Source organism: Phyllobates terribilis, unplaced genomic scaffold (genome assembly GCF_046119375.1).
Source record: "Phyllobates terribilis strain yellow unplaced genomic scaffold, ASM4611937v1 Scaffold_2__4_contigs__length_985480577, whole genome shotgun sequence".
Taxonomy (NCBI): domain Eukaryota; kingdom Metazoa; phylum Chordata; class Amphibia; order Anura; family Dendrobatidae; genus Phyllobates; species Phyllobates terribilis.
In genome coordinates this window covers 259,630,887-259,644,293 of record NW_027362762.1, presented here as the reverse complement: position 1 = coordinate 259,644,293, position 13,407 = coordinate 259,630,887, and the positions used below count along the sequence as shown (strand labels likewise).

The window sequence follows — 13,407 nt, the reverse complement described above, 5'->3', positions numbered from 1 at the left end:
TATTTCAAATCTATGTTGTCTTAACACCTTAAATAACCCCTGTAATGTGCAGACCATAGGTCCTCCTACAGTATATACAGTGCCGGCAAAAAAAATCTTTACACTTGCGCAGCAAAAAAAAACTTTACATATAAAATCCACATCATAATTTCACTTTTTAAAAGTGTACACAATGGGGGAGATAATAAAAAACTGTCTAATATTAAAGCTGGCTTTGTTGCAAATATCAACCAATCAACGCTCAGTTTTCACTTCTCTGGTAAAGAGAAAGCTGCACTCTCATTGGTTGTTATGTGCAGCTCAGCCAGTTTTGCTATTAGGCAGTCTTTTATTATCTCCCTCAGTTTTTTATTATCTCCCACAATGGGTCGAAAGAAGCTTAAAATGGAAGAGAAATCCCGTGCCTTGACTCTGCTCGAGAAGGGGGATTCAGTGATTGCTGTAGCTAGAGATCTGGGAGTGTCAAGAGAAGCAATTTATCAACTGAAGCGGTTGGCGGCATCATTGCCTCCTGGGATGGTACCGCAGAGGAAGTCAGGCTCTGGCGCACCTAAGAAGACTTCACCAAGGACTGATAAGCTTCTGAAGCGTGAAGTGATGTCACATCCTTCTATAACTGCCGTTGAACTAAAAAACAAGTACCCTATGCTCCTCCAGAACATCGCAACTAGGACAATTCGTCACCGCCTGCAGAAGGACCTGGGTCTACCAAGTTGCTGTGCCGCAAAGAAGCCCCTGCTCACAGTAGCAATGAAGAAGAAAAGGCTTACCTTTTGTAAGAAATATCAAGATTGGACATCTGAAGAGTGGAAGAAAGTGATGTTTAGTGATGAGAGCACTTTCAGGCTGGTCAGGGGAGGCTCAAAGGTTGTGCGTCGTCCGAATACCGTGTCACGGTATGACCCAAAATATACAGTTAAGACTGTTAAACACCCTGACAGTGTGATGGTGTGGGGTGCATTCAGTGGAAGCATGGGCAGGGCAGGTTTGAACTTCCTTCCCAAGAATGTAACTATAAAAGCAAGCAATTATATTACTGTTTTGGAAGAACACATGCTTACTTTTGGGGTCATACATCAGTGTGATTACTTTATGCATGATGGAGCCCCTGTCCACAAAGCCAAGGGTGTGAGAAAGTTTCTCAGTGACCATAACATTAACATTTTAGAGTGGCCAGGTAATTCCCCTGACCTTAACCCCATAGAAAATGCCTGGAATTTAATGAAAAACAAGGTTCAAGAGACATGACCCAGCAACATCAACAATCTAAAGGAGGTGCTCAAGACACTGTGGGTAAACATGGACTCCACATACTTAGCCAGCCTTGCTGAGTCCATGCCTAAACGACTGCAGATGGTGATAAAATGTAAGGGTGACATGACAAAATACTAATTGTAATAAAATATCCATAATAAAACACTTGAATCCACTTGAATATTAAGATTTTGTGGTTTCATTAAACTTGTAAAGATTTTTTTTGCCGGCACTGTACCTTGCTGTCCACTGGATCTTTGTCATTTTGCCTTTGCTCTCCTGTTATGCATGCAGGCGTAACAGAGGGGCAGGCGTAACAGAGGGGCAGGCGTAACAAAGAGACAGGCGTAACCGAGGGGCAGGCGTAACCGAGGGGCAGGCGTAACCGAGGGGCAGGCGTAACCGAGGGGCAGGCGTAACCGAGGGGCAGGCGTAACAGAGAAGCAGGCATAACAGAGAAGCAGGCATAACAGAGAAGCAGGCGTAACAGAGAAGCAGGCATAACAGAGAAGCAGGCATAACAGAGAAGCAGGCATAACAGAGAAGCAGGCATAACAGAGAAGCAGGCATAACAGAGAAGCAGGCATAACAGAGAAGCAGGCGTAACAGAGGGGCAGGCGTAACAGAGAAGCAGGCGTAACAGAGAAGCAGACGTAACAGAGGGGCAGGCGTAACAGAGAAGCAGGCTTTTGGTTCAGAGCAGGCAATACAGCAATACATGTTGGAAAGTGAGGTGAAGGAGGATCCAGCTCCCATAGTGCTGACAGAAAGCGGAGGAAAAGGAACTACCCACTCAAAAAGAGTAAATGGCAAATTACAAAGCATGAGAATCTCCCTGGACATATTAGATTGGTATGTTGTATTAAAAGCAGTTTTAGTGTACAAGGACAGGTAAACTTCAATGGTACATACACAAACAATGTATTACTAGCTGATGCTAATGATAGTGTCCCCTCCCCTCAATATATTTTCTACAATGTTTGAGAGAACATCAAACTTCGAGTAAGATTTACCATGTAAACCTGAAAAAAATACCAGTAACTAAATTTTGCAAAAGGGGTAACCTTTTACATTATGTATGTAAAGTACCATCATTGCTCTTTAAAGGGGTTATTAATATATTTATTTATGTTTTGCTGAACTACAGCAAACAGTGATATAGTCAAAATAATTTTTTACAAGTTCCTAAATTGTTCAATAATTTCACATTGTAAAGCTTGGAGTGTAGAAGAACAGTGGAGTTGGAGACTATTGCATTCTTATAAACCTAAGCTCCATACCACACAAGAAGAACCTAAAATTCCAGACCAGTAGAGCATTGTCAGATGAGCTTTATACCCTTACGTACATTGCATGAAGCTCGTGGGCTGATCTGTGCATCCACAGCCAGCTTTATCAGGTAACCAGGAACAAGAGACAAAGGTGATATCTACCGGTACAATCAGAGTTTTATCTGATCTTTATCTCCAGCATAATAAACAGTCATGGGAATATTTCGCAATGTTACTGAAGGCTCCTTCACTTGCTTTTTCGTTTCAGTTTAGTTGTCATTTGAGAACACGTGAAATTCAGTCCAGCTAAATCTATTTCCAGCTACTACATGTATAACAAGGATACAACCCCCCCCCAGATAATATATTGATAACATTAGTGTCTCTGGCACTCAAAGAGTTAAAAGATGAATCAGAAAAAGCGGTCAGAAGTAAGAAATTATTTTTAAACCTATCAGCTATGGGATTGCACAAGCGATCTATATCTAAAGTTGAGACGGTTACACAATGACTGAAGCTTGGAGGAAGGTTGTATTTGTGCTTCATTTCCATCACATATGACCTCAATCAGAAGAACCCAACAGAGGTGTGAACGAGCAAAAAGCTATAAAAGAGCATAAAGCGTACCTCCTGATGATTCAGAAGCTGTTCCAAATCCGCCGCCATTTGGTTTTTGACACGGAGTAGAGAAGATTTTTCTCTATTTATCTTGCTGAAAAACACAAGGGACCATTAATACATTGCACGTCTTGGATTTCGAGGACTGCGGTACATTACATCAATGCCACAGAAATGATAGCTGGCAAGAACGCAAGCATTGTATCACTTAGCTACGAAGGGAGCGGGAGTCTTGATATTTCTAGTCAATATGAAACAAACTTATTAACGTTATTAAATAGTCAGCAATTGCCAAAATTCGGCAATGTTTTGACTTCAGTGTCTGTATTCTGCTCACTAGTAAAAGGAGATAATTAATGACTGAAGGGTAAAGGTCGAAGTTCACACAAGCAGATACTACTGAAGAGGAAAATGAATGACACGCACAAAATGTGGTCAAACATTTGTCACTTTCCTGACCTATAAATTGTTGGTTAGCAGAAGTGTGAAAGTGTTATTACCAATGTCATAGGTGTCAATGCCAAGGCCCGCGGGCCGAATCTGGCCGCCATGTCATTCCATGCGGCCTGTGAGGTCAGGACACAGTTCAACACTACTCTGACCGGCTCTCTTTACGGAGAAAGTGGAGAGCTGGTCAGAGCAGTGTCGAAGCATGCGCCGGAGATTAAAATCTAAGATGGCAGCCGCCCCTGTGCCAAGTCCTGGCTGCGTTCTATGTCGACACAGCCAGTGCTTAGCAGAGGGGGCAGAGCCGCACAGGGAGCTGGTGTCATATTTGTGAGTGAACACAGTCAGCCTACAAAAACAGTGAACGCAGGCAGGCAGCACAAATCGCGAACGCAGGCAGGCAGCACAAACCGTGAACGCAGGCAGGCAGCACAAACCGTGAACGCAGGCAGGCAGCACAAACCGTGAACGCAGGCAGCACAAACTGTGAATGCAGGCAGCACAAACCGTGAACGCAGGCAGCACAAATCGTGAAAGCAGGCAGGCAGCACAAATCGTGAACGCAGGCAGGCAGCACAAACCGTGAACGCAGGCAGGCAGCACAAACTGTGAACGCAGGCAGGCAGCACAAACCGTGAACGCAGGCAGTCAGCACGAACCGTGAACGCAGGCAGGCAGCACAAACCGTGAATACAATGGGTGTGCATATGTCCGTATTTGCGGTCCTTAAAAAGCAGACCGAATATGGACATATAAAACAGATGTGTGAAGGTGGCCTTAGTCCTACTACCCAAGGACAGTTCTTTCAGTCTTAGTATAGAGGAACAGCACTCATAGCCCTGCTACCCAGGGACAGCACTCTTAGACCTGCTACCCAGGGACAGCTCTCTGAGCCCTACTATGTGCCAGTCTCAAATCACTGACAGACTAAAACAGGTTTTGCTCAAGAATATCCCTGTATTTCGCACCAATTATCTTCCCCTTGACTCGGACCATTTTCCCTGTTCCTGCTGCCAAAAAACATCCCCACAGCATGATGCTGCCACCACCACCATGTTTTACTGTGGGGATGGAGTTCTTGGGGTGAGTAGCATTTACCTTGGTGGGCAACAAGTTCAATTTTGGTCTCATCTGACCACAGCACCTTCCCTCCATACATTTTTGGAGTCTCCCACATGTCTTTTGGCAAACTCAAAACGAGTCTTACAATTTGTGTAAGTAAAGGCTTTTTTTTCTGCCCACTCTTCCTTAAAGGCCATTTCTATGGAGTGTACGGCTTATTGTGGTTGTATGGACAGATACTCCAGTCTCTGCTTGGGAACTCTGCAGCTCCTTAAGGGTAACCTTTGGTTTCTGTGCGGCCTCTCTGACTAATGCCCTCCTTGCCTGTGTGTAGAGCTTTGGTGGGCGGCACTGTCTTGGCAGGTTTGGTGTGGTACCATGTTCTTATCATTTGATGATAATGGATTTGATGGTGCTCCGGGGGATCATCAGAAATTGGGATTTTTTTTTTTTTTTTTATAACCCAACCTTGACTTCTATTTCTCAACAACGTTGTCCCTGACTTGTTCAGTGATCTCCTTGGTCTTCCTGATGTTTGGTTAGTGGTGCTTCTTGCTTAATGGTGTTGCAGCCTCTGTGGCCTTTCTGAAAAGGTGTATATATACTGACAGACCATGTGACACTTAGATTGCACACAGGGAGACTTCCTTTCACTAAGCATGTGACTTACGAAGGTAATTGCTTGCACCAGAAATTTTCAGGGGCTTCATAGCAAAAGGGGTGAATACATATGCACATGCCAATTTTTAGTTATTTGATCCCATAAATTTAATTTATGCCTATATTTTTCTCACTTCACCAACTTAAACTATTTAGTGCTGATGCATCACACAAATCGGATTACAAAAATATTTAAACACAGGTTGTAATGTAACAAAATAGGTAAAAAGCCAAGGGGGTGAATACTTTTGCAAGCCACTGTAAAAAACAGTAACTTGCTCCATTGGCATCTGCATCTCAACCTGTTTTGCATTGGGTGCTGTATCTTGCACTTGACGTACCACTTTAAGGAGAAAATCTCCTTGAACTGCTGCATCAAGTGTAAGATACAGCACCCAATGCAAAACATATACAATACACACAATATAGTGCGCAATCTAGGTCTATATCATACAAACAGTAATATTAGCACTTTTTCTTCCTCTTTCTCTAAAGGTAACCATTCACACCGTACATGCAGCTTTACTTGTGGGCAGTATGATATGAAGCAGAAGAAGCTGAGTAGTTTGATAAATAGCTACATGTATAACTTGCAAAGTATTAATTCAAATCACTTTTTTTTGCTTAGGAGTCAAGTAGGCGGTCCTACATAGTGAATGCAGCCAATAACTGAGCCCAGCTTAACTCAGGCAAAGCAGCTATTGGCGGCTGAGCTGTGGATGTGACATCAGCGCTGCAGACAATCACAGACACCAGGAGCAGTGGCAGAGACTCAGTGCTGGACTCGGGGAGGGCGAGTCAAGCAGAAGTTGATTTATTTATTTTTTTTTTAAAACAAACTGCAGCCAGTGGAGTGGGGTTTTCCAGAAACTCCCTATAAGCATGGAAAGAATAGGGTTATAAATGAATGACAGAAGATTATATTGATTTTTTTCTTACAAAACTACAACATATTTCAGTCTGCTCAGGTACTTCTGCTCTGTACCACCCACCCTGCCTGCTGATCAGACACCATGATCAACGTGACAGTTTTTCTAGAAAGCAGGGAGTGTAAAACTTTGTAAAAAAAATTAAAAAAAAAACTTTATTTCAAAACTTTAATTCTGTAACCCTCAGTAGAAGTTTTTTTCCCCATCAAGGTGCCAAAGTGTACTTTAACATGCATAAGCCAAGTAGAGGTGAGTGACGCGTACAAAAGAGAAGACGCACAGACTTTCTATGACTAAAAGAAGCAAACTCCAGTTTCTATTTCTGGGAAAGACACTTTTTTACCTTGTCAGGTAAAAATAACAATGCTTGTTTGGGTGTCATGGCAACAGCTATTTGTTGTGGCACATATTTCCTCAGGTGCTGGAGTTTTCTGACGTATCTTACATATGAAGACACTAAAAGCTAAAATCACATAATAATCTGTATAGAGAGCCAGCTACGTAATACCTGAACTCCAGATCTGGAGGAACAATAAAAAGTGCAAATGTAAAGCGGAAAAAAGTGGCGACACTTACGTGTAGTGTTCTTTTACACTTTTAGCAAATTTGTATTCCGGTGATGCAAGAAAACAAGACTCGGTGAGTATAGTAGGCAAATATATAATTGTGATGTGCCCTATACGGAAAACATTGTTTATATGGAGTCTGTCAGCAGGGTTTTGCCATGTAATATGAGAGCAGCATAATGTAGAAGCAGAGATCCAGATTCCAGTCAAATGTCACTTACTAGGCTGTGCTTGATTTGCTAATTTAATACAATCAGTTTTATCAGCAGGAGATTATCACTACAGGACTGGGTGTCTTGTGCCTACTAGTCAACTGCTCTGTGAAACCCCGCCCCAATCATCGATTAGCAGCTTTGTGTCAATGCACAGTGTACACAGAAAGCGGCCAATCAGAGATGCGGGCGGGGTTATACAGGGCTCAGCACTGCTAGAGCTACAGCAGAGAAAATTGTGATGGTTTCAAAAGAATAGCATAAAGACCGTCGCTGGAATCAAGGTCTCTGACACTACATCATTCAGATGACGTAGCAAAAGCCTGGCGACAGGTTCCATCTAAAACAATTATTTGGTAATATCATCTTTCGACAGAAAAAAAGAGATGATAAAGTCATATGCAGACCAAAATGTTAACAAATTTGGTATTTTCATAATCGTACTGACCTGTACAATCATATTACCAGGTCATTTTTACCACATAATGAATGATGTAAAAGAAAAAAAAAAAAAAAAAAGAAAAAAAGGCAGACCTAGTACAATACTCAGTCTTTATTAATCCAGATCTCTTGTGAACAGCTATTTAGAGCAGCAGAATGTGGGCAGCACATGGTCTCCCCCTATCTCTTTAGAAGTGATGGGCATGTGCACTAATCCTGCTCCCGTACAACCCAATATGAAATAAAGACTATGCTGACCGTACTACATAATATTTAGAAACTTGGCCAGGAGGCAATATATTTTATATATGTGCCTGTGTTTTTTTTTTGTTTGTCTTGTTTCCTACTTTTGAGTGGCGCTCCAGATATTTTCGGCCGATTCATCAATTGAGACTTTTTAAAAAGTCACAAAATTTAGCACAACTCCACTCCAGTTTCCCTTGGTGTATTTATGAACCTCAATACATTTTTTTCGATCATTTTGTGAAACGTGTGATTTTTGGCACAAAAAGAGTAAAAAACAAAAATTCTGACTTTTTGACAAATTCATTAACTGCTAGCGCCATTTTGAAGAATTTGGCGCCAAAGACGTAGAATATTACCACAAGACAAAAAAGGAAAGGGACTTAAAAAAAAACGTCGCAAATGAATCAAGACATGGTGAAAATCCAGCAAATTGCACCAAATACTACAGATCCAATATCACAGATGAATCTCCATAGTTTCTGATTTTCCTAGCTTGTGGTTACATTGTTATCTGTGAACATTCATTGTGGAAGGCGTTGGCAAAGTCATTTCACCTATGTAACGTCAGACCTGAAGGCAGTTATGCTGTTACATAGGCTGTCAGCATTTTCTCACTAGAATGGAAATAATAAAGTAAGAAACACTCATGAATTTGAAGTCTGACTAATATATGAACTTGGTTCCATTTCTCAGTTGGCTCGAGCTGCGCCTCTGTGATCCTAATAAGAAAGCTGCAATCTCACTTGGCCGAGACACAGGAACCACCCTGATGTAAAACAGTCCACAAGCCCCAAGATTTTATACCATCGCTGCCTTTTTACATGATTTTTAAAACAGAGTTTATCACCCCAAAATCACTATTTCACCTCTTAGTGAATTACCCAAATTTGACCTCAATGACCGAGCTCCAATTTTCAAATCTGACATGTCACTTTATGTAGTAATAACTATGGAATGATTCAATATATCCCGGTGATTGTGGTAGTGGTTTTCAGGTCACATTGTACTCTACTGGCTCGAACGATGAGCTGGCTGTCAGTCAGTGCCGGGGGCGTGGTTATAGACTGAAGCTGCTCCGGCTCCACCCATATAACTGAAAGCCTGAGGTTACCGGGAAGAATAAAGTTAATTTCCTCCCGGTAGCTGGGCTCTCAATGTGGGCGCCGGGCAGCATCATAACGCTATTAACCTGCAAATAAACCCCAAATCTGCAGGTTAATAGTGTATTATTTACATGACAGGTTCCCTTTAAGGTCGATTTTTTTTTTTTTTTAATAAAAAGGCAAAATGTAACTGAAATTTCACATTTAAAAAAAAAAAAAAAAAAAAAAATAGTAATTTTCAAACACTGGAATGTTTACGCCCTTAAAGGGAACCTGTCACCAGCAAAAAGGCTATTAGCTTGCAGATATGGGGTTAATCTGCAGGTTAATAGCATTACTAACCTGCCCGGCGCCTGCACACAGTCAAAAGCTGCGGGGAGAAATTAACTTCATTCCCCCAGCATCAAATAGGGCTTTATTCAGACATTCGGGTTTCACACATGGTCTAGCCAAGATTTTCACAGATAGTAAACATAGCCTTTATAACCTATGGGGCTGTTCACATGTCCATGATTTTTGTGATCATGTTTCCATGCAAAAAACATGCAGACAAGTCAGTTTTTTACCGGGATCATGAATGAAAAGAATGAATACAAGTCTATTAAGCTTTGAAAATCCCAAACAGCACAGGGATGGTATCGGTGTACACTCTGTATGTGGTCCGTAAGTAACAATGCAATGTATAGGAGAAGTTTTGCATTTTCTTCATGTATTCATACATGAAAATCACTGATGAAACATTGATGAATCAGATCCAAAATCTTAATGAAACTCGCACCGATTTTTTTTTTGGCCACAAAATGAAAAATAACAAACGTTTGAATGAAGACTTGAAGTGTGTAGAAAAGCAAGAGGAAACCGAAAGATCAGCAGTGAATGTTAATGGATTTGACAACATGTTATTTGCTTGTGTACTATTAGACACATTAGAGACTTGAAGCCATATGCTTTGCATTGTAATGTACTTGAATAACTGTTTTAACTTTATGGTTTTATGCCTGTATTCAATGCATAGAATAATTGACGAGTCATGACGCATTTCAAGTCCTTCCTGTATGTGTAGACAATTAGTCAATGAATTAGATTTCGTTGAATACATACATTTCACAATAGCAGAAACTGCCTTTTTGCTATTAAGTGTACTTGGGCATGATTCACTAAACAAGCAACCTGAAAGCTTTGGTAAAAGTCACGTGGATCAGGTACACGGTGTTAGGCTTAGTTCTTTTGTTGCCTAATGACACATCAGCATACACTATACGGCTTATTGTGTCAAACATAGGAATGAACATATTTCAGGTGGGAAGTCCTAAAAATGCATATTGCATAGTAAGTGAAGAACTGGAAATTGTTAGTGAGTTGGTATACTTTTCTATGGCAGATAAGTATATGAACACATCTATAAGTAATATTATGCAACGGCAACTCCTCTGATATAAATGGTACCCCTGCTGCCATAAAGGAGCACATCGGAAATTGGCAAAAGTGTGCACTCTACTACGTCATGCTCATCTCAATAAAGCGGCTCTGCAAGAGTAGATCTCTTTCTATTGGAAACAGGGACTCTAAAACCCTTGTCGTAGGTAGTGGTTTATTTGACAAAAGAGGGTAATTAGCAGGGCTGTGGAGCTGGAGTCGTGGGAGTGGGAGTCAGAGCCCATTTTGGTGGAGTTGGTATAAAATGGACCGACTCAGACTCCTAAAATATATGATTGGGTACAGTAGTTCAAGGCAGTTTGTGGGGCATATCCTTTCATAAGAAATTGGGAAAGTTAAATGTCATATAAAGGTCTGCCCTATTCCTGATCTAAGGGTCTAGACTTTTAGCTGAGATGAATCTGTGCTACAGTAAATTTATCACTTAAACATGAGCCATGTATGAGGGAGTCAGGGTCATGGAAATTGAGGAGACTGAGTCAAAGGTTTGGCTTATCCACTCCACAGCCCTGGTAATTAGAGTGGATCCCCTTCTATAACGCCTATGACTCCAATTTCTAAAAGCAATTTGGCCAGAATTCTGGTGTAAAGTGCATTGAAAAGTTGCAAAATTTTGTCACAACTCACGGCTGCACAAAAATTTTGCGACTTTTCACATTTACATGACGGTTTCTCCTAACTGCGCCAAAAGCTGGTGGAGATGTGGCATAATGAGGGCACGGCAGGACGTGACACCAAAGGTTGTCTAATTCATGATGAGCTCAGGTATTCCTTACACCAGAGATCTTACTCCAGTCTGGGAGCATTTCTGTAGTTTCTGACATCCATATGTGGTCAGAAACTACAGTTTGGGCAAGAGGAAGGGCTCAGAAAGGGCCATTTGACTTCTTGAGTACTATTTTCGCTAAAAATAGACCTCGATGGCATTCCACATTTGGAGAGACACAGTGCCAAAACAGCAGAAATCTCCTACATGTGATTCCATTTTGTAAACTACACCTCTCGAGGAAATTGTCTAAGGGTGCAGTGAGCATTTTAAACCCACATGTGATTCATTGTATAATGTTGGACTGTGGAAATTAAAAATGTAATTATTTCCACTAAGATGTCGTTTTAGCCCCGTTTTTAATTTTCTAAACGGCTAAATAGGGGAAAATGGACCACTTAATTCGATTTTTTCCCAAGTACACCGACAGTCCAAAAGTGATCGGAAACTACTTTTCAATCACAGTGCAAAGCACAGAAGGTACGGAGTCCCATATTGTAGTGCAGTTTCTATTGGGATGGTTTATGGGTGCCATGTCATATTGGCAGAGCCCCTGAGATGCCGAAACAAAAGAAATTCCCTCCATAACTACCCATATTTTACAAACTACACCCTTCAATGAATTCATTTAGGGGTGAAGTGATTATATTGACACCACAGGCGTTTTTTATACCATTGGGTCGTGAAGAAATAATAATTACATTTTTACAACTAAATTGTTGTTTTAGCCCCAGGTTTTCCATTTACACAATGGGAAATAGCTAAAAAAGGTCCAGAATTTGTTACACAATTTCTCATAAACATGGCAATACCACTTTATTTCCATTAATAGCTGACGCACTTGAGTAGGCACTTGTTTTTTTGTGGATTGAGTTGAAGCTTTTATTGGTACCATTTTGGGGTACATAACATTTTGGATTACTTTTAAGACTCAGTTCTCATTTATCCTGCACTCTACACTGAGTTAAATCAGGGTTTCCATCTAAACCTCCAAAATAGGCTATGTTCACATGTTGCTTTTCTGCTGCTTTTTTTCTGCAGCTAAAACCTGATCTATTGGCAGTAAGAAAGCTGCAGCCAAAACACAGATTATGCTGCATATTTTTGCTGCATTTATTTGCAGAGTTTTTTCAGGATCCCAAAGTTCAGCTCAGATTCCACCTTGTAAGCATAAACATACAAGTTTATTACGCCACCAATGCAGGACGTATGTGAAACCATAAACATTTTTGGAGAAGAGAAAAAGTTGATCAAGTTATTTAGGAGATACATTTTTTTTTTTTTTGTGTCTGAAAAAATCTTGACTATTCTAAACAAAAAGCTACATTCATGTATAAAGCACAGCCGTGAACTAAGGTTATATGAGTGATGTAGGGAAAAAAAAAACACAATTGCAAATGTAAAAACAGCGGAGGAAGTTGAATTGGTCAGGCATTGTTTACTTTAACACATACAAGTGCTTCTCACTAAATTAGAATATCATCAAAAAGTTAATTTATTTCATCTCTTCAATACAAAAAGTCAAATATAGAGTCATTACAAACAGAGTGATCTATTTCAAGTGTTTATTTTTGTTAATGTTGATGATTATGGCTTACAGCCAATGAAAATACAAAAGTCATTATCTCAGTAAATTAAAATAATTAACAAAAAACACCTTCAAATGCTTCCGATGCATTTAAAAAAGGTCCCTTAGTCTGTTTCAGTAGGCTCCACAATCATGGGGAAGACTGCTGACTTGACAGATCTCCAGAAGGCAGTCATTGACACACTCCACAAGGAGGGTAAGCCACAAAAGGTCACTGCTAAAAAAGCTGGCTGTTCACAGAGTGCTGTATCCAAGCATATTAATGGAAAGATGAATGGAAGGAAAAAGTGTGGTAGAAAAAGGTGCACAAGCAACCGGGATAACCACAGCCTTGAAAGGATTGTTAAGAAAAGGCCATTCAAAAATTTGGGGGAGATTCACAAGGAGTGGACTGCTGCTGACAGTCATTGCTTCGAGAGCCACCACACAGAGACATATCCAGGACATGGGATACAAGTGTCACCTTCCTTGTGTCAAGCCACTCATGACCAATAGACAACACCAGAAGCGTCTTATCTGGGCCAAGGAGAAAAGACCTGGACTGTTGCTCAGTGGTCCAAGGTGTTGTTTTCAGATGAAAGTAAATTTTGCATTTCATTTGGAAATCAAGGTCCCAGAGTCTGGAGGAAGAGTGGAGAGGCCACAATCCAAGCTGATTGAGGTCTAGTGTGAAGTTTCCACAATCAGTGATGGTTTGGGGAGCCATGTCATCTGCTGGTGTAGGTCCACTGTGTTTTATCAAGACCAAAGTCAGCGCAGCCGTCTACCAGGAAATTTTAGAGCTCTTCATGCTTCCCTCTGCCGACA

The 13,407-nt window shown here is 40.9% G+C and overlaps 1 protein-coding gene across 1 annotated transcript in view; it reads right to left on the bottom strand.

The window, feature by feature from the left end:
• The window catches only part of PIBF1 (progesterone immunomodulatory binding factor 1), a 191,823-nt gene that overhangs the window by 23,607 nt on the left and 154,809 nt on the right, over positions 1-13,407 (bottom strand). The window contains exon 16 of the mRNA XM_073663967.1: positions 3,153-3,237. Within this exon, the coding sequence (XP_073520068.1) occupies positions 3,153-3,237 (85 nt within the window). The remainder of the gene's footprint in view (positions 1-3,152; positions 3,238-13,407) is intronic.